At 40.1% G+C, this 26,482-nt stretch overlaps 1 protein-coding gene across 1 annotated transcript in view; it reads right to left on the reverse strand.

Annotated features, from left to right (window-relative positions):
- LOC119905919 (serine/threonine-protein kinase mTOR) overlaps positions 1–26,482 on the reverse strand; it is a 101,920-nt gene that overhangs the window by 23,312 nt on the left and 52,126 nt on the right. Inside the window, exons 25-30 of the mRNA XM_038723321.1 lie at positions 22,301–22,376; positions 18,312–18,451; positions 10,095–10,195; positions 9,402–9,517; positions 3,782–3,859; positions 3,395–3,502 (exon numbers count right to left, since the gene is read on the reverse strand). Coding sequence (XP_038579249.1) covers positions 3,395–3,502; positions 3,782–3,859; positions 9,402–9,517; positions 10,095–10,195; positions 18,312–18,451; positions 22,301–22,376 — 619 coding nt within the window. The remainder of the gene's footprint in view (positions 1–3,394; positions 3,503–3,781; positions 3,860–9,401; positions 9,518–10,094; positions 10,196–18,311; positions 18,452–22,300; positions 22,377–26,482) is intronic.

A 26,482-nucleotide genomic window follows, 5' to 3' on the forward strand; every position in this document is an offset into this window, starting at 1 on the left:
TTATCAAACTTGATTGGAAGGAATTCCTTGGGGATGTCATGGTGGACAGGTGGTCCGGGACAACATTCCTGGTTTGAATCAGTCTGTGGACTATGTTATCATCTCCCTTTCTTTCTACCCACATTTCTGTCTGCCTCTCAAATGTATACTATTAAATAAGGGAACCGAATGTCAATACATTATTTTTATCCAGTTTCTAATGAGGGTGAACAGCTAGCTGTCTACAGGTTTTAATAAAAATCAAGCTCAGATTTAAATTAGTGGAAACAAAATGTTCCTGTTATATTGTCAAATAGAGTAGAGAATTGGTTATTCTACAGAATAGGCCCAATAAAAGTGTGAGGTACATTGTTTTAAAATGTGTGTGTAAAGGATAACAGAAAACATTAGTAAAGGTAGCAGAGATGTTGGACCTGATCATGATCTGCATTTGTAGTGAGACACCAGGAGGTAAGGAGCAGGGAACTAAAGATCAGTAGTTTTAAACAGCATCTTACAGCCTGCTAAGAGTCCAAAGAAGTGCGAGAACTCACTGTGATACATTTACCCACAAGTGGTGGGGTGCAGGTTTTAATACGTTCTTTGCTATAGCTCTAATCCTTTGATGAGGGAAAGACTGTGAAAGAAAGAAAGAGAAAGGAGCGGGACAGTGACTCCAGGACAGATGTGTGAGGTCAGCCTCAATAAATCACTATAGAGAGAAGAAACCTGTCAGGCATTGCAGCCCCAGTTCTGGTCCTGCAATTATAGGCCCTGTCTGTTTGCTCAGGAAGACCCCTCTTGATCCTAAATACCTCCACAAACCAACCTCCATCTGTTAAGAATGGAAAAAGTTAAGATGATCAAGAGTATCTTCATTTTACTGCCCAGGGATTTGAGTGTGCAATGGTTTTCATTTAACAGTCAAGCTAATTTTATAGAAACTTGAAAGTTAGATGCATATCGATAAACAGTACACTTTGTCTTTCACAAGTTATTGGTGTCTTTATCAAAAGAACAATACAAAACCAATTTTTGTCTCTTTCATCTCACGCAAATGTATTATTTTGTGACTAATGTTTTTTTCAAAGTATTAGTTCATTGCTAATACAAATAATGGTGATGATGTCATCATTTTTGAAGCTCTTCAAACTGGTGGCATAAATTCACATCCACATTGATACTCCCCATCTACTGGCCATTTTGTTTGATGTATTCTGATACTCTGTAAAAATTAGTCAAGGACATTTCTAAAAAATCGTCTTTCTCCTGAGTTATAAGTTTAATTTTTCATCAAACTAGTGCTCTTTGAATTATTTCCAGCATTATCTGATTTACTGTGGTTACACACGGTAGCTCCGCTTTAATCTTGAGAAGCTGCAGAGCTGCAGTCTCTGTTCAATAGTCACTGTACATTCACAGCTAAACTGAGGCTTATTGTTTACCATTTTCTCTCTGCTCTGCTCGCCTACTATTCACCGCTCTAGTGCGGAGTGCATGTCCGCCAACTCGCAGAGAATAGCATGCACATCGCGGGTCTATTCCAAGTACTGTTTAAAAATTATATAAAATTCTTTGTGAGGCTCCTTAATGGTGATAAATGATTTGTATGTCCCGTGAGGTTCAATGATAACTCAGCACAATACCAGAACAGCTGGTGCTCTGTCTCTCTGCTTTTTCTACTACACACACACACACACAGCCACACACACACACCCGCTACGCCACACATGCACACTGACGCCCTACCTTAAGGGTTAGGGTTACAATTTTGGATTCACACATGATAAAAACATTTATTAAAAGCTTCTTTCTTTTTACATTTTTATTTACAGCATTATACGTTATATTTATATCATAATAGGCTGTATATTAACTTATTGGGAGAAAACCATGTAAAAACTCCCATTTTGCAAAAATGGTATGATCCACAACGCCTCTCCTAAGAATCGGAAGTCGAATTAGTTCCTCCTATAGAAACATCAAATCTTCAACTATACGGAATCACCCCTACTATTTTTATTAAAATGTTTTGGGCTTTTACACATTTACTGTGCATGCCAGCATATTTACTTTGCAACGACTCCAAAATCGCTTTGGACTCCCGTGTTACTTTCAGTGGTAGTTCCACCTCATTGTCCGTCCATGCAAGAAATATCTGGTGTGGTTATTTTTCTGTAGTGCTTTCTTCTTTTGTCAAATCTTCTGTAACTGCGAAGAAGACAATCTGCATCCTGTTTAAACCAGCACACGCATGCCCAGTGTATGTGAATGGCCACTTAATGCTCGTTTTCAGTTGTTTTAATATAGAAGGAGATCAGTTCTTAAAACGCAGTTAAATCGCTGCTGTGGACAGAGATAGTTTCTGTTTGTAGTGTGGTTGTAGCCTTAAAGAATGATGCAGGGTATATTTTGTCGGTGAGGATGATTTTCCAAAATGTCAGTAACATCTGAGCAGGAGATGAGGGACATGAATTAAACTGATCAGTAAGAAAAGGTGTATCACAGATCAAAAGCTTATCAGTTTCTATGCCTGACATCAATTCTGCCCTCAGTGTGCACATACAAGGCAGAAGCCTTTCAAACAATCACATTTTGATTCAGCTGGTAAAGGGCTAACATGGAAGAGATACATTTAAACAGTATTATTTTAGATCAGATGGCATTTGTCTCTAATTCCAAAGACTTGGCGGCGGCAAAGTCTTTCCCAAACTCTTGTGGATTTGTGGTTCTTCCACACATCTTCCTGCCAAATTTCACAGCATGTGGCAACACTATAATTCACAATTAATGATAATAGCAGTAATCATAATCAGTCGCAGGAAATAGGAAGAGTTTGGATGGGGTTACAGTGTGGGTTACACAAAATCTTTTCTGAATATTCATACAAGGGTTATTTCATGCAGGCAAGCAAGCACGGGCAGCGTTTTGTTTTCTTTTTAAATGTGTAGGTGTTTTTGGAAGTTTTATCTTGAGCAGGACAAACTTAAGCTCATGATATACAAGTCCATTTACTGTATGTTCAGTGTTCCCCACAGAATGACATATGGCATAACTGTGGTGCCGGGGCGAGGGGTTCCAGTTGATCACTTTTCTAAGGTTAACATAACTGTCTTTATTAGCTAGGCTACTTGCTAATAACTTTTTTGAAACTAAATAACACAGCCTAACATGATTATAGTTTTAGAAATGTACTTAAAATTTTCTTTCAAACCAAGAAATAAACAAATCCACAAGATGGTGAACCCTTATACACTGAGGTATTAGTGTGTGTGCCTTTGCATGTATGTATTGTTCATGGCTTATAATGTCTCTGATTAGTAACAGTAGTCTTTCCAACGTCTGCTTTACATTTGTAGTTGCACGTGTGAGTTAGTGTGAGTGTATGCGTCCATATATCATGTGACGTAGTTACCTGAAGCCTCTCCCACCATGTTTCTCTAATGATGTCCCTCCTCTCTGGCACCAGCTTGTACTGGATCACCTCCTCTAGCTCTGACAGCATCTGGCAAGACACCATGGCCTGGGAAACAAACATACACACACACTGATTCATAGCCACACATTCATTATAATAGGCCTCCTCTGGAAAATATAAAATGATCACTAAATTAATCAGTAAATGAATCAGAATCTGCAATTGAATGCATTCAGAAATTCACTGGACCTTATTATAATGGCTTTGTTTACACCTATTATTTGTAACATCAAGTATCTAGATGCCGACTGAAATGTGTCTGCTGTCAACCTGCAGGATGAAGTCAGGTGTTGAATATTTTGGCTGTCTCAGAGGAACACTTACCCCATAGGCTCGACTGTAGCTTTCTCCAGCCATGGCTGTCAGCTCAGCATCCAGGAGGTCTCTTGCTTTGTCAATACACTACATTAAAAAACAGATTTTTAGTTTGATCTTGAATTTTAAAGAAATCTGTAGCTTCCTATTTCACCCATAAACAATGACGATCAAACAATGATAGTTCATTCACTCACCCAAATACAATACCTGCCCCCAACTATGTTTTTCTTTCTGTATTTATGTTTTTTAATTTTCATAAGCCTGTCTGAGTGGCGCACTGATGGTGTAATTGTTAGTTTGTTTTCTGCTGAGAGCCAAGTGTTTTACGAGGAGAGGCAAATTAACTGTTAAGAGCAACAGTGTGAAAGTTATGTAACCATTGTTGTGGATGTCAAATGAATCTTTAAACTAACTTAAAACTACAACTGCACTACATCCATGTCTGTCGAGACTCATACAGTCACAGGAAAGTACGTGAAACCTGTGGAATAACCTGGATTTCTTCATAAATTGGTTATAAAATGTCATTTGATCTTCATGTAAGTCAATACCACACAAACAATTGCTTTGACGTTTTTATTGAACACACCATGTAAACATTCACAGTGCAGGGTAGAAAAAGTACCTGAACACTTGAATTTAATAAGTGGTTGACTTTCCTTTGGCAGCAATAACCTTAACCAAATGTTTCTGTAGTTGCAGATCAAAGCTGAACAACGGTTCTGTTGAGCTTCAATTGGCAGACAGGTGGCCTAACATTCCCCTGCAAAATGTTTCTTGATAAACTTTGGAATTAATTTTCCTTCATAGCAACCAGGCCCTGAGGAATTAGCCTAAGGGCTCACAAACCACCCTGCACTGTGAATGTTTACAAAAAAAATATAATTGTTTGCGTGGTATTAGTTTAAGCACACATCTATTGTTGTGACTTGTGAAGATCAGATCGCATTTTATGACCAATTTATGCTGAAATCCAGGTAATTCCAAAGGGTTCACATACTTTTTCCTGTTACGTATGTAGAGAGGATTTGGAAGGAATTCAACAAAGTTTTGGGGGGGCTAAATGGAAGTTATCACTATATTGATGATACATACACTATATTGCCAAAAGTTTTGAGTCACCTGCCTTTACATGCACATGAAGGTTAATGACATCCCATCCTTAATCCGTTTAAAATGGAGTTGGCCCACCCTTTGCAGCTATAACAGCTTCAACTCTTCTGGGAAGGCTGTCCACAAGGTTTAGGAGTGTGTTCATGGGAATGTTTGTCCATTCTTCTAGAAGTGCATTTCTGAGGTCAAGCACAGATGTTGGACGAGAAGGCCTGGCTCGCAGTCTCTGCTCTAATCCTAAAGGTGTTCTATCGGACTCAGGACTCTGTGCAGGACAGTCAAGTTCTCCACACCAGACTCGCTCATTCGTGTCTTTATGGCCCTTGCTTTGTGCACTCGTATGCGGTCATGTTGGAACAGGAAGGGGCCATCCCCAAACTGTTTCCACAAAGTTAGAAGCATGAAATTGTCCAAAATGTCTTGGTATGCTGAAGCATTAAAAGTTCCTTTCACTGGAAGTAAGGGGCCAACCCCACACCATAATCCCCCTCCACCAAACTCTACACTTGGCTCAATACAGTCGGGCCAGTACCGTTCTCCTGGCAACCGCCAAACCCAGACTCGTCCATTGGATAGCCAGACAGAGAAGCGGGATACGTCACTCCAGAGAATACGTCTCCACCGCTCTAGTGTCCAGCGGCTACACGCTTTACACCGCCGCAGTCGACGCTTTGCATTGCAGTTGGTGATGTAAGGTTTGGATGCAGCTGCTTGGCCATGGAAACCATTTCCATGAAGCTCTCTACGCGCTGTTCTTGAGCTACTCCGAAGGCCACACGACATTTAGAGGTCTGTAGCTGTTGACTCTGCAGAAAGTTGGCGACTTCTGTGCACTGTGCCTCAGCATGAGCTGACCCCGCTGTGATTTTATGTGGCCTACCACTCCATGGCTGTGTTTCTGTTGTTCCCAATCGCTTCCACTTTGTTATAACACCACTAACAGGAATATTTAGCAGAAAGAAAATTTCACAAATGGACTTATTGCACAGGTGGCAAACTATCACAAACACACGCTTTAATTCACTGAGCTCCTGAGAGCGACCCTTTCTTTCACAAATGTCTGTAGAAGCAGTCTGCATACCTAGGTGCTTGATTTCATACACCTGCGGCTGTGGAAGTGATTGGAACACATGGGGTGTCCTAAAACTTTTGGCAATATAGTGTATGTATGATTGTAGTAAATATACACTATATAAAAAAGTATGTGGACAACCCTGTCCTAAAACCTTTGGTAGGGGCTGTTTTTTCATTCCGTGGTCTTTGTTAAGGGAAATCTTAATGCTACAGCATCCAATTTTAGACAAATGTTCTTCCAACAGTTTGTGTTTGGCCTTTTCCTGTTATAATATGGAAAAGCCCCCCTTGCACAAAGCCAGCTCCATAAAGAAATGGTTTTCCCATTTTGGCCCACACAGAGCCCTGACCCTATCAAACACCTTTGGGATGAACTAGACAAGAGATTGCGAGCCAGGCCCTCTCATCCAACATCAATGTCTGACCTCAGAAATGCTCTTCTGGATGAATGGGCAACGATTCCCAGAGACACACTCCAAAATCTTGTAGAAAGCCTTACCAGAAGAGTAGAAAAAAGTAATGTATAGGTGTCCCAGTACTTTGTCCATATAGTGTACATTGTTGAACTGATTTATGGAGGATTACTTTAGATGTATTGGCTAAACAGGTACACATGTATGTTATTATGACGTAAAGATGAATTGTTTTAGAGTAAAGCTACACAAAATGTGGCGCTCCAATAAGTTGTTTGCAGTCACATGATTTTGATGATGCTCAAAATTCAGAAAGAGTCAGGAAGTGAAAGGCAGAATGGTCAAGATGGAGGAAAGCCCGTTCTGTGCTAGTTATTGTTTACATGATGATGTGACGTGAAGATGGCCTTGACATTTTGTGTAAAGAATGTAACTTCACTTCTCCAGATTCAACGTATTGCAGACATTGCATCACCATTGAGAACCTTGAGGGTTGGAGTAACAGTAACTAAAGTTAAAGACCTGATCCAGAGCAGAAAAAAAGGGATAAACAAGGAAAACGTAGCGTGGCTGAAAGCATGCTGATTTCTTGCGCTTCAAAAGCCAATGTTTTTGGGAACTGTTATTAGCGGTGAGGTAAAATGAGGGAGGATCACTGAGGAAGTTCTGAGGCCAGGACACACAGCTGTTTCAGACTGCCTACCACCAATTATTTTTTTGTGAGGAAGGAAAGGAGGACTGGTGTGCTTAAACTTGTCTTTAGGCATACACAACAAGAAGAGGGGTATGGGAGGGTGGCTGAGATGAAGTGACAATAAGGCTCTTTCTTTACAGCCTCCACTCAGTTCTGGTCCTGTTTACTCCTGAATTACTGCGCTGGGGCCTCAATGGAAATGTGTAGTCCAGACGACTCCTGATAAATGCAGTGTCTGGTTTTTGAGAGCATAAACAAACCGTGACCCAATCCATTTTCCTAGATAATAGTTGCACTTACATAGGTTTATGTCCAGTGACATCACTTTATCATTACAGTGTGGTATGAAGGCCTCCATGTGAATGGTTAGGGCCAAATCTACCACTAGAGCAAACAAAGAGCGAACATGACCGGGACATCAAAAGGAGGGGTCTGGTTTGTAAAAACCATGATAGAATTTATATATCAAACGCACACTGGAGGACTGGATATATGATGAATCTTGGCACAGCAGACTGCTGTAGTGAGGAGCACAACTGCTATGTCGATACATCATCGCAGGAACAGACCAAACACTTGAAAAAGCCAAGTAATCTGAAACCTTTCACTAAAGCTACGTTCAGACTGCAGGCCAAAGTGACCCAAATCCAATTTTTTTGCTCAAGTGACTCAGATCTGATCTTTTTATAACAGTGTGAACAGGCCAAGTCACATGGAATCTTATCTTTTCCAGTTCAGATTTGGGCCACTTTCATATTTTGTCCAAATCCGATACAGATAGGATCTTTTTAAATGCGACCTCAGTCTGGACACTCAGATTGGAATTGATACGCCTTTGACGTCACGCTAGAGCACCTGTTCTGCTGTAGACGTAGCCGTAGTGAACGAAAAAGCTCCACAAAAGTCATAATTAAACAACAGGCGGTCCTTCTTATCTACCTTGCTATCATCTGCCCACAAATTCCCTTTCTTCCACCTGAAATCCACCGGACCGCAAACTCTCTTCTGAGTTTTGTCAAATGTGCATGCTACTTGTCCGTGCAGACACAGTGGGGAGAGAGGGGGAGAGAGAGAGCGAGTGTAACGTTAGTGAGCTGGGCAGTTGCATTACAGCGCCAGAAACCGATATGAGAAGGACAGAAAGTTGTGAACACTTATCATAATTTGGGAGAAATGTGACCCGTGAGAGGACAATGAAATACAGGAGTCTCCCGGGCTGTGAAAATTGGGAGGGTTAGCAAGTAGGAGCTAACTGGAGCTAACCTCTGTGGCTCAGTTTACTTCTGTACGTCAGCGTGCTGCTGCGTGTGACATCGTGTTATTCCTCTGCACATGCAGGTCACTTTCAGGCCGTGGACAGTTCACACTGGGAGTCTGATATGGGCCACATTTAAGCAATAATGTAAACATTCAAATAAAAAAATCGGATCTGGGGAAAAAAAACCCAGAATTGAGCATTAAAGCCTGCAGTCTGAACATAGCCAAATACGCACGCCGAGACTCCTGGAGCACATGTCTGGCTGTTGGGGGTATAGAGGGAGGAAAGGAACAGCTCTATAATATCAAAAGGATTTAAGTGCGAGGATTACCAACCACATCCGGAAGACAAGCTTGAGCTCATGTTGACATTTAAGCTTTCACTGCAGATCCATCTGCTTTTCACTCCTCTTCATTCATTGTGAGTGGCCTCATTCTTGCCAGGAGTCAAAATTCTGCTTTGCCTTTTCAGCCGATGTAGAATCCTATAGGCCACACCTGGATCTAATCTCCAAATTTAAGGAGGGCGGGTGGCTGTGGGGGGATGAGGGGCCGCAGAGAGCAGGTCTCCAGGACTTTGAGGTGAAAAGGGGACAAGGAGGACCAGTCCAGAGAAATTGGAGGAGCAGGTGTTTACTGGTGTCAGTGCTGGAGCTTGTGTTCATTAGATGTGCTGGCATCCAGATTGAAAAAATCCATTTCCAGGGACCATGAGCTCATCTAATATTCCAACCTTCATCAAATGAGGAAAACACCCCCATGACCTCCACTAGACCTTGTTGACAGGCAGACAGGGCGAGTATAATAACTTGGTATTTGTTTGAGGCTGAATGCCATATTGATTTTATTTATTTCAAGATTGACATAACATTTCCACACACCGGAGGTACCACAACGTAAAATATTATTCCTTTTAATGAAAAGCCTGAGCTGATGGGGGAATTCAATCTCGTCTCGAATAGCCGTAAAGTCATTTTTTTATGTGTTTTACAGCGTTTATTTTCAATTTTAACTTGCATTAAATAGCATGAAATTTTATCCATTGCGTGTATTTGAGAGTGATGATGCAATTCACCTGCTGGGCCAATGAGAAGAGGTCCTGATGCAGGGCTAGCACTGCTCTATAAAAAGCACCATCGTGCGTGTCTCTTGGGATCATACAGGTGTACTCCTCCATACTGTCCCAGTGCCCTACAGAAACAACAAAGTTAAGAAAAAGTGCTAAAACAGGCTTAAGCAGGAGGTTTTTAATAATGACCAAAATGTCCAATTATTGGATGTCTTGAGATGCAACTTAGCTAGTCTGAAGCAGATTAAAACAGCCCATCACTGCTGTTTTGACTGCAATCACATTTTGCTTCCCAATGGCAACAATAAAAGATGGTCTCAGTCTTCAGACAGATGGGCTTGTTGGTTGGCTATTGTCTCAGGGTTTGAATTTAGAAAGTCAAAGCCACACACCACAAACTTTACCATTACCAGACCATTACTTTTCTCCATCATTGCACGTTATGTCAGTGTTATGACTGGATACCATTCTAATCTGGTTATGTGAGAGAGACTTGGAAAGAGCTGTTACTGTTTTCATTGCTACTCGGTTTGATTGCATTGTTGCACTGAGTCAGACAGCGGATGGCCTACATGCTCCATGCACAAGTCTTCTCTAAAAAAATGCTAAGACTGCAACAATATTGTTTAATGTTCACCTTTTCTTCCAAATATGTTTCATTGTCAATTCATATCTTCTATGAGATATTTAAATGGTTACCTAGACCCCAGGCGGCAGCAGCAGCCATACGAGCCATTTTGGCCTGGGTTTCCTCGCTCACCAGTGTCCATTCCTCACAGCACTGCTGGTGCAACTGGCCCCTAGAAAAGATTAACCACAGGCTTCAGATGGTGAAAAAAGCAAATCCAGACTTGTTCAATCCCATGTTCACAGTGATTACATAAATTAATCAAGAACTGATCTCAGTGATCATCAGGTTGCCTAGTTGAACAAGTAATCATTTGCAGAGTATTACTATATACTGGAGTATGTCTGCTTGAACTGCTAACAAGTAGTGATAGACTGATTAATCGGTTGGCTGATATCTGGCATTTTGAGATAATCGGCGGATACCTGCATTCACAATGACAAAATATTATCCTAAATTACAGCACATCTAATCTAAAATCATGACTGACTAGGATGTCATAAGAACTGATACTTTGGTAGCTTGACAGTACTCTTTCTTGTTTTTGTTTATATATGTTATGTTTATGTTTTATATATATTAAAGAGTGTATTGTAAGTACATGGGATTTATTGTTTTGTTTTTGTACAATGGTATATTTGGCATCGAGAATCATGGAATTTCCCTCGTATTGGTGAAAACTACTAAATTTTCGTGACATCCCTGCTGGCTAGCGTTAAATATATATTGCTATACTGTAAAAAAATAATGCAGCTGAATGATGTCACTTCTGACAAAGTGTACCGGCGTTATATATTGACCATTGGTCGCCCTGCTCTCAAAATATTGGCATTCGCCATTGAAAATTCCGTATCGGTCAACCACTCCTGACAAACTAGAGCACTCCATCAAGGGTTGCAAAAAAGGATTCTCAACAACCTAGAATCACTGTCAGAATCAGAATGAGCTTTATTTGCCAGGTATGTGTACACATACGAGGAATTTGACTCTGGATCGTTCATTGCTCACGATGTGCTTACTCATTCAATAATAAAATCAGACACGGACTACAGTACACAGAACACATATATACACACCCTATAAACCAAAACAAGAGCAATAAAGACAGATCGAAACAATAGTGCAGTGAGCAGAGTAAAGGATGCAGGAGTAAATGATTATCATCATTATTGTTATGTACATGTCGGAAGTGGATGTGATATACACATACATGCATACATACACATGTGTGATGGAGCACAGCGCAAAGGATGCTGGAATAAATAAGTATCATGTGCAGGTGTTATGTACTTGAGATAGGTGGACAGTATATTCAATATGAAGAATATGAACAGCACTGAATTACAGAATGATGAATAAATAAGTTGATAAGTAGTAACCAGTAAACAGGTGGCTGATTAGAAACAAAGTTACTGGGTAATTGTACAGTAATTATTTCTGACACCGTGAGTCAGAAGTCAGCTGTTCATCAGAGTGATGGCCTGTAGGCAGAAACTGCAATGACATCTAAAATAATTTGCATATCACATGGTGCCTCAGAGCTTAGTAAAAATTAGGAATGCATACCGAATACCTAAGAAGGTTTTTGACATTTTTTTTCATTGCATTAATTAAATAGTCAAAATGTTTCAAAAGATCTGGAGAGACTATGGTAGGGGGGTCTTAGGCCCGAGAGGGTCCGGTAAAGTAAACTACATGTGTCCATCTACTGTTAATGGACACATGTAATATATTTTATACTTTCTGTGAATATAATCCAATTAATCTAATTTCCATAATGTATAGACACCTTATTTTGAAAACTGGACGTTGTCACATGTGTATCCTCACGCTAAATTCATCAAGTCCGACCCAATTTGATAAATAATGTTGTATGTGGTTCTATCGCGTAGCATGAATACTTCACAGCCTCTCTTCAGGTAGGACTCTCATACTGCAACACTTGTCTTTGTAAAGAGAGAAACTGACAGGATAAAGTCACTAACCTGCCTGTTAGCTCCCACTGGTCCGTTACAGTAGATTTACCATAAAGGCTTGAATACGTGTGCACTCCAAATTTAGGTGAGGCTAGCCTAATTGCCTTCTCAAACAAGTGACAGAAACACTCAAAGTGGTTCTTTTCTAAGAAGTCAGCCACAGATGGAGTGGATGCGCTAGGAGACAATTCAGCAGGACAGTGTCTGCAAACGGCGATTTTTGTGTCTTTCTTGGACACTTTAAAATGCTTTCACAGTGCCGAAATGTCAACGTAATTGGTCTGTAAAATTTATTCAGCCTTTTGACTTATTAGGCCGAAGACCAAAAGTGCTTTTTTTTTTTCATTTTCGGCCTATTAATTTCGGTTGGCGAACATTTGGTGCATTCCTAGTAAAACAGCTACTATTTTACAGCTAAATCTTGAATATATACACAGAAAATGGTTGCATATTCTTCTGTAGAACATGGTGAAGTTGGACTATAGATACAGTTGTCCAGATGCATCCTCAGAAAATTATAATATTGTGGAAAAGTTCATTTTCTTCCGTAATTTAATTAAAACTTTTTACAAAAGTGAAATTATATATTATTTTTGATTAGATTCATTACAGATAAAGTGAAATATTTCAGGCCTTTTTTGTTTTAATCTTAATGACTGCAGCTTACAGCTCATTGAAATCAAAAATTCATCTCAAAATATTAGAATAAAGAATGTATAAAACAGAAATTCCGATCTGAGAAGAGCCTTTAATCTCTCAGTCTGCTTCAGTACACAACCACAATCACAGGGAAGACTTCGTAGTTGACAGTTGTCCAGAAGACACACAGAGTGCTGTATCAATATTATATGGAAAGTTGGATTAATGGAAAGTTGACTGGAAGGTGAAAGTGTGGTAGGAAATGGTGCACAAGCAACAGGGATGACCGTAGCCTTGAGAGGATTGTCAAGCAATTCTGATTCAAGAACTTGGGGGAGCTTTACAAGGAGTGGACTGAGGCTGGAGTCAGTGGCATCATTCCTAGTGCCAAGCCACTCCTGAAGCAGAGACAACGTCAGAAGTGTCTTACCTGGGCTAAGGAGAAAAAGAGCTGAACAGTTGCTCAGTAGTCCAAAGTCCTCTTTTCAGATTAAAGTAAATTTTGCATTTCAATTGGAAATCAAGAGTCTGGAGGAGTGGAGAGGAACAGAATCTAAGTTGCTTGAGGTCAGAAGTCAGTGATGATTTTGGGGTGCTGATGTTGGTCCACTGTGTTTATCCAGAGTGAATGCAGCCATCTACCAGGATATTTTAGAGCACTTCATGCTTCCATCTGCTGACAGACTTTATGGAGATGCTGGTTTCATTTTCCAGCAGGAATTAGCACTAGCTCCCAATGCCAAAGTGACTTTTAACTGATCTGCAGACCATGTGCTTGATTACCCTGCCAACTTGCCTGAACTGAACCCCATAGACAACATTTTCAATAGAAAAATGAGACACACCAGACCCAACAATACAGACAAGCTGAAGGCCACTCAAAGGGCTTTTACACTTTATCACATTCACCATTCACACACATTCATACATTAAGCCTAAGTGCTCAAATTGAAACTAACATTCACACACATTCATACACCGGTGGAATAGCCACCAAGGGCAATTCGGGGTTCAGGATCTAGGCCAAGGACACCAATCTTTCTATTAAGGGGCAACCCGCTCCATCTCCTAAACCATAGCCGCCCCAAAAAGGCCCAAAATATTTCACCTTATGTGTAATGAATCTAGAATATATGAAAGTTTCACTCTGTGACTTAAACTACGGGAAAAAATTTAAATTTCCACGATATTCCACGATTTTCTAAGATGCACCTGGTATAGGGAGTGAAGCACTGATTCCTGCCTGATAGTTTGTGGATTAAAATAAAGCTTTACTGCAGCTTCAACAACTTGTCTTAAGCAATGCTACACTGTACTGGTCTCCTAGTATCTGCAACAGATATAAGGACTATTATAAGGTCAGGACTACGTCAAGAACAAAATGTACTTTTCCTGCACAACAACAACAACAACTAAAGAAATCATTTACCAGAATAGCCAAGTATTTCTGGCCAAGGATAAGAAGCAGATAAAACTTGGTTTCAATAACATCTGCCATCATTTATGTCTTCATTTGTTCTTAAAGATTAACATCTTAAATCACTGTACCCCAGCAAACAGATGGATGTTCTCGTTGGGGTCAGGTGCATCAAACCAAGAGTATTTCCTCATTAACAACAATCAGTGTTGGATGCAGTGTTGTCCAGCAGGAGATCAGACCCACTGCATGTGTTTTGCAGGCAAAATGCTGAAGCGACCTTAGATCGGGGATTAAGAGGGAGGGACAGACAGAGAAAACGGGAAGCAGGTTTGGATGGGGGTCAGTGAAGTTAAGCCCTTCACCAGCTGCTAGGCTATCGTATAACATAAAAGCAACAAGTGTCTACAGCAGACAAACAGAGTCCAGTGGAAGGAACAGCTCGAGTTATAATTTCAAAAAGGTGCATTTCAGGAAAAGGAGCATTTCAAGGCCCTACACTAGACACCACTGGCCCACCCACACAGGTGTAATCACTTGTGCCCAATTATACATTTTCTCAGGTCTGCGTGATCATGCGCCAACGGTGCTTGACTGACATCTCCCTCACTCTCTTGTTAGTTTTCTTGTACCCATTTAGACAGGACAAATAGGTCAGACATTTTTACATGACAGGAAAAGCACAGATGACACAAATTTTGTTAACGTTGGCTCATTTACATTAAGTATTCAGGTAAGCCATGCCAGTGAGCCAGCATGCACAATGCCAAGACCCTAGAAGTAGCTGACCAAAATGGAATGAGGTTATTTTTAATCAATCACACCTGTGCTCATGCTTTGGTATGACATATGAAAAATGTATGTAAAAAAAGGTCTGTTACAGCTTTACTATTTTTATTGGCCTATGAATTTTGGTGACATCACGTAATTCCCAGCATATCTCCGCCCATCTCTGCACATCTTCAACCTGAGAAGAAGCCTAACCAGACGTAATGTGTAGAAACAACTGTGTATGTAAAGTAACATACTAGCATCATACTATAACATAATCCAACTAGTGTTGAATACAAGGAATTGACATCTTGGTATTTTGTAGTTATTTTTGTATCTGTGTAGTTTATGTGTTTACATGCTGAAGACGATTATATGTACTGAAACAAAAAGGCCATTTTAAAATTCAACCTTGAAATGCTGTTATTTTGGTAAGATTACTTTTCATGCTTATTGCCGGTTGTTGGCAGCTAAGTTGTGTGGCAAAATCATTTTCAGAATTGTAAGCAAACTCAACAGCAAAAACTGGAAATGAGAGTTAATAAGTGGCTTTATGAGACATACAGGCCTCCCTAGAGCACAACATGCCAAAATAGCTGCATGCTTGACTTTGAGGGGCAAACAGCAGCATATGTCACGTATAAAACAGCTCTTGTAATCAGCATCTTGATATTGTCAATTTTAACAGAACCAGGCTAAATCACCTGGACCAAAAGTGCACATGCCAAATATTTTAAATAAAACAGCACAGTTATTTATTATGTTTATTATGTCAAGAGGGGTTGACAAACTCAGCTGAAAAAGATTAGTAGTGGTCACAAATTGAAGAAGATAAAGAATATAGGGGGTACATTAATACCCCAAATTGGCACAGCTAAGCTGGACATTCAAGACTAAATGTTGCTTCAAAGCTCAATACTCAACTAAAGTTTGAGTTTGACTGTCAAAAACATTAACTCCACATTTAACAATCTCTCTCACCAGTTTTGGATTAGCTCAAGAGAGGACTATTCCTTTACCTTAAAAGGGAGCAATGTGTTCTCTTAAGTCTGATCTCCTTTGACTAATGAACCGGTCAACTGCCTTACCAATCCACACACAAACACAAACATGAAGTCTCTCTTCAGCTGAATCATTTCTTATAAAAGTTTTGAGTCATTTCATTCTAAAATGAATCATAGTGAATATAACAATGGCACAAGTACAGCAAGTTATATAAGGAAATTAACATCTGCTTAGCGTCATGAGCTCTACATCTATCCACATTTTTTTGCTCCTTCAAACATCTTGTGACATTCTTTTTCCCTAAAATTGCCCTTTGAAGGTGGGCGGTTGTTACTGGAACTGGATGTCTGTTCAAGCATTTTTCAATAAAATTACATTGTTGAACTCTGAGGAAATGTTGTCTCTTTTTTTTTGCAAAGTCATCAAATGTTCAAATAAAAGAACTCATTAGGAATAGGCTGCCTACACACAATGAGCAATACAAATAGAGGTAGATGGAAGACCTCACAGCATGTAAAGATGCTATATTTCTCCATTAGAGCCAAAGTTAAAAACTAAAGGAAACCAATGTCTATGGGGGAAAAAAACTAGTTGTAGTAGTTTCAGTAGTAAACTGAATACAGTCAGCAAACATTATAAATACTGACTCTACTGTAAGTGAGTCACCCAATGAATAGACAAGCGTTGCAAACTAATCAATAAGTTGACAAAGATAAAAAAAACGTGTTGCCTTTATCACCCTCCCCTTTCAAGTTCACTAAGGAGTTGCTGGGGAAGTACACTGGGAAACTGGCCTGCTAGCAGGAAGACATAGACCAACATCTGAAGCAGACATACAGCAACCCTGACAGAGAGCAAGAGCTGGGAGAGAGCAACATCCTAATACACCCCCCTGAACCGGATGTGCAGTTCAACATGTCAGAGCTGCAATTAGTCCCCACGCAGGAGTATAAATCAAGCTTAAGTCTGCTGAACTGGAGTGCAGAAGGACCAGAACAAATTCCTCAAATTGCTGCAAACACCTATCATGGCATTCATAGATGCTCTAACAGTCACCACAGAATCAGTCCCAGGCTGCCTGTGGATTCTGCAGGGGCTCATAAAGCTGGTGGAGTAGGCTCGAATGCCTTTCATAGCTAATAAATCTGATCTGTGGTGCTAAGGAAAGAGAAAGTGGAGGACAGATTTTTGACAGCTCTCTGAGGGACACAACATCCATCCATTTGACCTGTACTGAGTTGGATGGCTAGCTTAAATCTGTGGACAAGCCCACCTGGGAAGTTCTAAGCATGGGTATATCAGCATGGAATTCTTCCCCCAGAATTCTGTGGCCCCTCCTACTCTTTGCAGTTCTGATCTCAATAGTAGAGACCTTAGAGGAGAGGGTCACCACCTCAAGAGATGGCTGTTAATCGGTGTTAATCGGTGTGGCTGTTAATCGGAAGGTCGGCGGTTCAATCCCCGGCTCCTCCAGGCTGCATGTCGAAGTATCCTTGAGCAAAATACTGAACCCCAAATTATTCGGCCAGTGTATGAATGTGTATGAATGTTAGTTTCTGTTTGAGCACTTCGGCTCAGTGAATGGTGAATGTAGTGTAAAAGCGCTTTGAGTGGTCGAAAAGACTAGAAAGGCGCTATACAAGTATGGAGCATTGTCCTTGTATCTGAGTCTACATAGCAAACTGTGCTGCTATCTCTGAGTCCCATGGGAAGATAGCTTGGAAGAGGCCTTTGAAAGGAAGCTGTATGTGGAGGTTGGATGCAGGGGATTCACAGCCCGTTCTTTAGCCAGAGCCTTCAGACATTTGAGCATTAAGGAAGAGGGGATGAGGAGAGCTAAAGTACCACAGATGCGACAGATTTTAAGATGGCTGCGGCTCAATAGAGGAGAGCCACAGAGTCATTAGTAGTTAGCTATCTGGACACAAGCTGGGGTCTGATTAGCCCCGGCTGGGTCACCTGGAGGAGGGGTTATTGATGTTGACAGACCCAGAACACCCAGATTCCGCCCTGATTCCAGGAATTACTGAAGATGTGTCCAGAGGCATCACGAGATGTATGTACACCCAGGTGGCAGGGAAAGGTGGAAAACTAGGCGTTCTAACCCCTGGCATCGTAGATGAACACGATGGAAAGATAATGTTTTTATTTGGATCAAAATTTAAACTTAACATATGCAATGGTTAAAACTGTCTATATAGGAAGAGCCTATGGACCAGGTAGAGGAAATCAAACTCCTCTGAGTAATGTTAGACAGAAGATTGAAATGTTGCAGTTATGGGGAGAGGTCTGGTAGTTTTTAAAAGATGTGCTGAAAATAAAAACCTAAGTTGGTAATGGCTAACAGGGATCCAAATAAATAAATAATTCTGGCTTGGGAACACATTAGGATTCTCCAGGAGACCTGAAGGCTAGGACACTGATTTGAATGAATTGTTGCAGCCCTACTGAACTCACAACAGATATGACTACTAACATACCATTCTCCCAGGGCCTCTAAGCAACGCATTCTTCCCAGGATGAGCTCTGGATCCTCTTTGTTCATGTCAATCTTCTTGTCATATGCTACCAGCGCATCCTCCCACTCATGCAGCTTTTCATACCAGGTGGCCTGGATTTCCTAGTAGAAAAAAAAGACAGCAGAAAAGAATCACATATGAAACATAAAACTGGAACCATGTAACTATAAGAATCCACACAATGAATTACTACTACTACTACTCTATGTTTCATCACAAAAAGTCCATCAATCAGATTAGTCAATCAATCAGTCCCAGACTAGTTACATCTAAACGTTGATCTCTTGTGAAAGTGATTTCTAAATACTGACATGGAAACATCAACTAATGATTAAGTTCATATATCTCTTCCAACCTTTGCTTTACTGATGATATCTGATAGGTATACTAAACAGGGAAACTTTGCAAAGCTTTTCAAATGGTCACCTCACAAAGAAGGTTCCTGGAAGTGCACAGTGAGACTGTTTTTACTCTTAGTCTACTTTCACTTTATCCTTGATTTTGCAGAGAAAAATAAATGCAGATCGTCTAATCAGGACTGCTTGAGATCCGGATCTGGATTGGCGATCTGGTGTTACGTTGCAGCAGGCCAGGGAAATGCCAGCATGGAAGAAAAAGGCTTATTAGCTTTAAGAATAACCACAAGAAACATATGTAAATGCACAGTGCAGTGTTTCAGAATTACCGTGTAACTCTGGCGCAGTGTGCGGGTGGGTGCAATCAATATTGTCTAGCAGCTGTGTACAGCGTGCTAACATGGACAACCCAGATGTATTCTAACGTTAATATAGCTATACTTATTAGCTAGGCAACTAATTAGTTGAATGCTTTTGTATTTCTATAAACACACGGCTCCGTTTCTGTTTGTGAGAGAGAGCGAGAGAGGAAGCAAGCAAGCGAAGGGGCTGAGAGAATCTATGTGCTGCGGGCAATGAATTCTGATTTTACTCCTATTTAATAGTATATGTAGCGGTCAGCGTTGATATTGAAACGTGTCGTGACGCCACTAATAAATCAATGGATGGGAAACACTGCTGTGTGGTGCATATTCCAGAGACTTTGTTCTGATAGTGAGTTAGTTAAAATCACCTTAATATTGATGCATGAAAAACCAATCGCTGATAATCCCTTCAATCGTTGATAGCCAATCCAATCGCTAATTGGAACAAGCCTATTACAGGTGCTGGTCATGTAATTATTTCAGTAATATTATCAGGATATTATATTCATTCATTAAACACAGACTGATATATTTCAAATGTTTGTTTCATTTAATTGTGATGATTAAAACTGACAACTAATCCCAACTAATCCCAAATTCAGTATCTCCGAAAATTAGAATATTACTTAAGACCAGTACAAAAAAAGGATTTTTAGAAATGTTGGCCAACTGAAAAGTATGAACATGAAAAGTATGAGCATGTACAGCACTCAATACTTAGTTGGGGCCCCTTTTGCCTGAATTACTGCAGCAATGCGGCGAGTCCATCAGTCTGTGGCACTGCTCAGGTGTTATGGTGTCAGGTGTCAGGTCTTTACACTTGTTAAAGCACTTTGTAACTTGTTTTTGAAAAGTGCTCTACAAATAAGGATTATTATTATTATTATTATGAGAGCCCAGGTTGCTCTGATAGTGGCCTTCAGTTCTTCTGCATTGTTGGGTCTGGCGTATCGCATCTTCCTCTTCACAATACCCCATAGATTTTCTATAGGGTTAAGGTCAGGTGAGTTTGCTGGCCAATTAAGAACAGGGATACCATGGTCCTTAAACCAGGTACTGGTAGCTTTGGCACTGTGTGCAGGTGCCAAGTCCTGTTGGAAAATGAAATCTGCATCTCCATAAAGTTGGTCAGCAGCAGGGAGCATGAAGTGCTCTAAAACTTCCTGGTAGACGGCTGCGTTGACCTTGGACCTCAGAAAACACAGTGGACCAACAGCAGCAGATGACATGGCACCCCAAACCATCACTGACTGTGGAAACTTTACACTGGACTTCAAGCAACGTGGATTCTGTGCCTCTCCTCTCTTCCTCCAGTCTCTGGGACCTTGATTTCCAAAGGAAATGCAAAATTTACTTTCATCAGAGAACATAACTTTGGACCACTCAGCAGCAGCCCAGTCCTTTTTGTCTTTAGCCCAGGCGAGACACTTCTGACGCTGTGTCTTGTTCAAGAGTGGCTTGACACAAGGAATGCGACAGCTGAAACCCATGTCTTGCATACGTCTGTGCGTGGTTGTTCTTGAAGCACTGACTCCAGCTGCAGTCCACTCTTTGTGAATCTCCCCCACATTTTTGAATGGGTTTTGTTTCACAATCCTCTCCAGTGTGTGGTTATCCCTATTGCTTGTACACTTTTTTCTACCACATCTTTTCCTTCCCTTCGCCTCTCTATTAATGTGCTTGGACACAGAGCTCTGTCAACAGCCAGCCTCTTTAGCAATGACCTTTTGTGTCTTGCCCTCCTTGTGCAAGGTGTCAATGGTCGTCTTTTGGACAGCTGTCAAGTCAGCAGTCTTCCCCATGATTGTGTAGCCTACAGAACTAGACTGAGAGACCATTTAAAGGCCTTTGCAGGTGTTTTGAGTTAATTAGCTGATTAGAGTGTGGCACCAGATGTCTTCAATATCGAACCTTTTCACAATATTCAAATTTTCTGAGATACTGATTTTTGGGTTTTCATTAGTTGTCAGTTATAATCATCAAAATTAAAAGGAATGAACACTTGAAATATATCAGTCTGTGTGGAATGAATGTATACATTATACAAGTTTCACTTTTTGAATGGAATTACTGAAATAAATCAACTTTTTGATGATATTCTAAATATATGACCAGCACCTGTATAGTTCTAATGTTTGGGAAAACTCATTTGAATTTAACTTTATGAATTGATTATTTTTTCAGCCTAAAGCAAAGTGAATGCATTCTATTATAAAATACTATGTGTAGTTAGCTATCTCTGAATCACACCCCTTAACCCATCACTGACCACATACATCAAGTATGTTATCACAAGCAAAGCTCTTGAATTTGTGGCAACTGTGGATTGTAGAAAAATAATCCATATTAGTAACTTGCTAAAAGATTGCTGATTCCGTTTTAACTGTTTGGCCATAAATTGCCATAAAATGTTATAATCTCTCATTTACACTACACAAGAGAGTTTGGCGAGTCCACTGCTGCATTATGTGTCACTCTGCACTGTGAATGTGTGTTCAATAAAAACAAAAAAACATATAATTGTGGTATTAGTTTAAGCAAACTGTGTTTGTGTATTGTAATGACTTAGATGACGATCAGATCACATTTAATGACTAATTATGCAAAAATCCTGGTAATTCCAAAAGGTTGATTTACTTTTTCCTGCAACTGTACATAAAATACACAGAAAAGACACATGAAAGATGTGCAAATATTCAAGAAATTCAAACATCATGTCAGTTGTCCAGTGAAGAATTCTGCTCCCTTCCAATGACTACTGATCAGCATAGTATATTTTTTTTTCCACATGCTGCACATTAGGAACATGGTGTTCTGGGTGTACATCTCTCAAAAGACCGTATATTATATTATATTGTTGGTATATACAGGACTTTAAAGCTCAAGAAAGTTAACATCGCAAGAATCATTTTCTCCATTGTCCCATTAATTTACCACGTTACAAAGTACATACTGCAAGGTGTTCTACCCAAAATGTCTGCTTGCATGTATTTGATTCACCAACATACTGTACTATGTTGCCAGATGATGCAGAACTAAGCTGCAGAAAAAAAGTGAGCCAGTATAAATATTTTTTTGCACCCCTGCTGTGCCAGCATAGAGGTATGATGGAACAGATAGAGGGGGCTTAGTTTTCCCCAGTGTCTGTCTAAATGCAACCATAGATAGGGTTTCCTTTTTTGGTTAAAGGCAAAAAAAGAACGAAAGAAAAGAAAAGAAAAGCACTCACCAGTTCACCAAAATGTTTCATGGCATACTCCAGCACCCCAGATGCGGCTTCTGGCTGCTGCAGTTTATTGTTGATGCTACCAAAGACAAAAACAAAGATATGGTTTTAGACCAATTTGAACACAAAACTTGGAAAGCTACTCTCTTGAGGAAATCTTTAATTCAATATAGGGACAATCTGTAGATGCTATTAAAAGGCAGGCAAATGGCAAAAAAGCAATGTGGGAGGTCAACTGCTTATTAGAAATAGCTAATCAGCCAATCACATGGCAGCAACTCAATGAATTTAGGCATGGAGACGTGGTCAAGACAAGTTGAAACCGAGCATCAGAATAGGGTATGGTTGTTGGTACTGGGATTTTCACGCAAAATCATCTCTAGGGTTTACAGAGAATGGTCCCAAAAAGACCAGTTGTGTGGATAAAAATGCCACCTTGATGTGAGAGGTCAGAGGAGAATGGGCAGACTGGTTCGAGATGACAGAAAGACAACAGTAATTCAAACAACCACTCGTTAAAACCAAGGTATGCAGAATATCATCTCTGAACGCACAACATGTCGAACCTTCAAGCAGGTGGGCTACAGCAGCAGAAGACCACACCGGGTGCCACTCCCGTCAGCTAAAAATGCGAAACTGAGGACTGTGTGAACTACAATTCACACAGGCTCACCAAAATTGGACAATAGAAGATTGGAAACACTTTGCCTGTTCAGATGAATCGTGATTTCAACTGCAACATTCAGATGGTAAGGTCAGAATTTGGTGTAAACAACATGAAAGCATGGATCCAACTTGCTTTGTATATCCAAATTGAAACTGACTTCACCGCGGTCCGTTCTTCCACGTGTGCCGGTCTTGCTGAGAAGTAATTGCATTAAATATAATGGACGAGCTACACAACACTATCCAGCAGTGCCAGCCACGATGTGTCAGTCAGGTAACATTAAATGACTTGCCCACGGACATACAGCTTACTTTACAGTTCGCCAAGGCATCTTGTTGTTGTGAAGTTAGCTGTGTTGCTCTGAGACCTTCTCTCATGTTAGTTTTGCAGCAGCAAGTAGCGTCAGCTTGCTAATCTACAACCTACCTAACATTAGTTACATTACTTGCTTTGTCATTATTCCCTATATCATGGTATTTTTCATGGTGTTGGATTTATCCACAATCGCTACCCTACCTTTATAATATCCAGAGAAATATCCCAAGTTACAGTTGGAAATTATAAAAAATGTTCTATCTTGAGATATGTACCGTTATTGGGATATGAATTTTTTGCCATATCGCACAGTCCCGTGTCCATCCCCCTTTATGACCACAGTGTACCCATCTTCTGGTGGCTTCTTCCAGCAGGATAATGTAACATGTCACAAAGCTTAAATCATTTCAAACTGGTTTCTTGAACATGACAAAGAGTTCACGGTACTCCAATGGCCTCCACAGTTACCAGATCTCAATCCAACAGAGCACCTTTGGGATGTGGTGGAACGGTAGATTCGCATCATGGATATGAAGCCGTCAAATCTGCAGAAACTGTGTGATGCTTTCATGTCAATATAGACCAAAGTCTCTGAGGCATGTTTCCAATACCTTGTTGAAAATATGCCATGAACAATTAAAGCAGTTCTGACGGCAAAAGGGTGTCCAACCCGGTAGAAGCGAGGTGTACCTAATAAAGTGGCCGGTAATATCCAAATTACTGTATAAACTGAAAATCCATATATTTTTAATTGAAGTAGTTACAAAAACATTTGGTACATAAATCTACTAGATTTGCAAATCCTCATTGTGACTGATTACAATTGGGCAATTGAGCAGGTATCTAATTATCTATTATCTATCTATTATCTATTAATCTAATTATGTAACTAGCCTGAAGAAACTTTTGACACCTTGAATGTGTTGACCTAGGTAAAGTTCCCAAAAAATTAAATATGCTTTTTACCTCCTTTTCTCCCCAACTCATAATGTAATTACCTTCCAATGAAGTCTGTATTGCTGCTACACCCTCTCTGGCTGACCTGGAGAAGGTTGTAGACACTAAGTACTATTCCAGCCAGCACCAGGAGGTTTAGAATTTCCTTCCCAGATCCTCCTCCTCTCCATGCAGGTGCCAGCCAACAAATATGTACAAATAGTGCTGCACAGACAAAGTTGTGATCCTTCACCGGTATCCCACTCACAAACAGTGCTAACTGAGATTCACTTGAACCACAACCTGACATTGAACCCAGGTTTCTCCAGTGGTTAGTGAGAATTACGTCCCTGTGCCATTTACATGCCTTCAAGAAAATACATTTATTTAACAATGAGGCAGTCTTACCATTGCCAACTAAGAAACCTGCCTCAATGCATTTTGGCAATGTAAAATAATTGTTTCCTCTTTTTCAGAAAGGTGTTTATTGTGAAAAGTAAATGTACCTATTGACATTGTAATGCCTGTATGTCAAATGATGCGTTATCTGTCAAGACGTTTGTACACCCTCCACACACATGCACCACCACCACCACCACATCTGGAAACACTTATATGAAACGCAAGTCTATTATATTTCCTAAACTGCAAAACCTGTGTGCAGCCACAGCCAAAACATCTGTAAAATGTAGCGTTTGAAGAGTGCTGGTATGCAGTGGAGTTCCTGAGGACATCAGGCAAAGCTGATGAAGGGTACTTGAGCACATATGTCAGAAATCTGGTTTGACACAGGGTAAAATGTGATGAAATGGCACAGCAAGTGGTAATGCCAAAGCTTAGGGGGATACTGGTGCAGACATGCATGATGACAGGTAAAACAACAAATAATCACAACAGGAGCTATCTTGTACATTGTTAGAAACAGAAGACAATCTGACCGCTGTACGTCATTTTGAAAAAGCACTCACTTACTTCAGGGTGCTCAATGCCCCGAGTTGCTGATCATGTTCCAATATTCATTATATAATATATATTTTATAACACAATTATAACACTTTTTTAAGGGTCCAGTGTGTAATATTTCTGAGGATCTATTGACAGAAATGCAATATAATATCCATAACCATGTTTTCAGTGTTGTGTAAAGACTTTACATAATAAACCATTATGTTTTCATTACCTTAGAATGAGCCATTTATAGATATAAATGACATAACCGCGGGTCCCCCCTTCCATGGACATCGCCATGTTACGTCATCATGTTTCTACAGTAGCTGAAAACGGACAAACAGCACTACAGAGCACGTTTCGTCACTACGTTCTTCTTTTTCTACTTCTGGTAGAATTCAGGCCGACACTCATCACTATGTTGAATACATATGTTTGAAGAAGAAAAAGAAGAAGAAGTAATAACATACATCAGGCGCAAGTAAGTTTTGCATCAGAGAAATTTTTTCAACTATTAAATGGTGGGTGAGAATATAAAACATAATATTGGATGTCATTGACATGGTGTTTGGTTAGCTCATTTGGTAAAACGTAGGACTTGCAACTCGAGGATTGTGAGTGCGATCCCGCCTTCGGGGAAAAAAAATTCTCTCTTCAACAAACGAATTCTGCAAGTGACTGTTTTTCAGACTCACATTACACGCTGCAGTGTGTTTTTTCTGGTGTTTGATCCGTATCCATCAACCTACGGAGGCTTTTTCATTTCCCCAGTATCTCCAGGCAGAGAACATTTAGAGGAATCAAATTTTCTGACGACTCTTTCAGAGGTGTGTCAAGCAGACAACAGACTCTATAAATTTCATTCAAAGTAAAGGCTCTCAGTTCAACTCCAAGTAAAGCATATCAGTAAACAAGCTTCTTGTGCTTTTATTTTGTAGGCAAAACCACTAAAGAGGAAGTGAATATGTGAGTAACTGTTGCTGCCATGACTGAGGTCTATTTCAGCACCGCTATCAAGTACTTTATTTATATTTTTTGCCTCTATCAAAGCACCATAATCTGGCAGCGGGCCAGATATTATTGCTTGCGGGCAATTTTGGTAAGAGTCCATAATCCCAGAGAGAATGAATGTTTTTCCCTTGTCAATGTTCTATTGTATCTAAATGTATCTATTATGTGGTTTATAATGGACTGTGGTTCAGAAACAGTAACAATGTTTCACACTCTTAGCTTACATTTTCCATGTTATCTGTCAGTAGCCAAGTCGCAATCTCGTGGTTTTACTGAATAATTAAGTAAATATAATTTCTTAATAAATA

Source organism: Micropterus salmoides, unplaced genomic scaffold (assembly GCF_014851395.1).
Source record: "Micropterus salmoides isolate LMB-PRFRI ecotype aquatic unplaced genomic scaffold, ASM1485139v1 Ms_hic_scaffold_16, whole genome shotgun sequence".
In the NCBI taxonomy this organism is placed as follows: domain Eukaryota; kingdom Metazoa; phylum Chordata; class Actinopteri; order Centrarchiformes; family Centrarchidae; genus Micropterus; species Micropterus salmoides.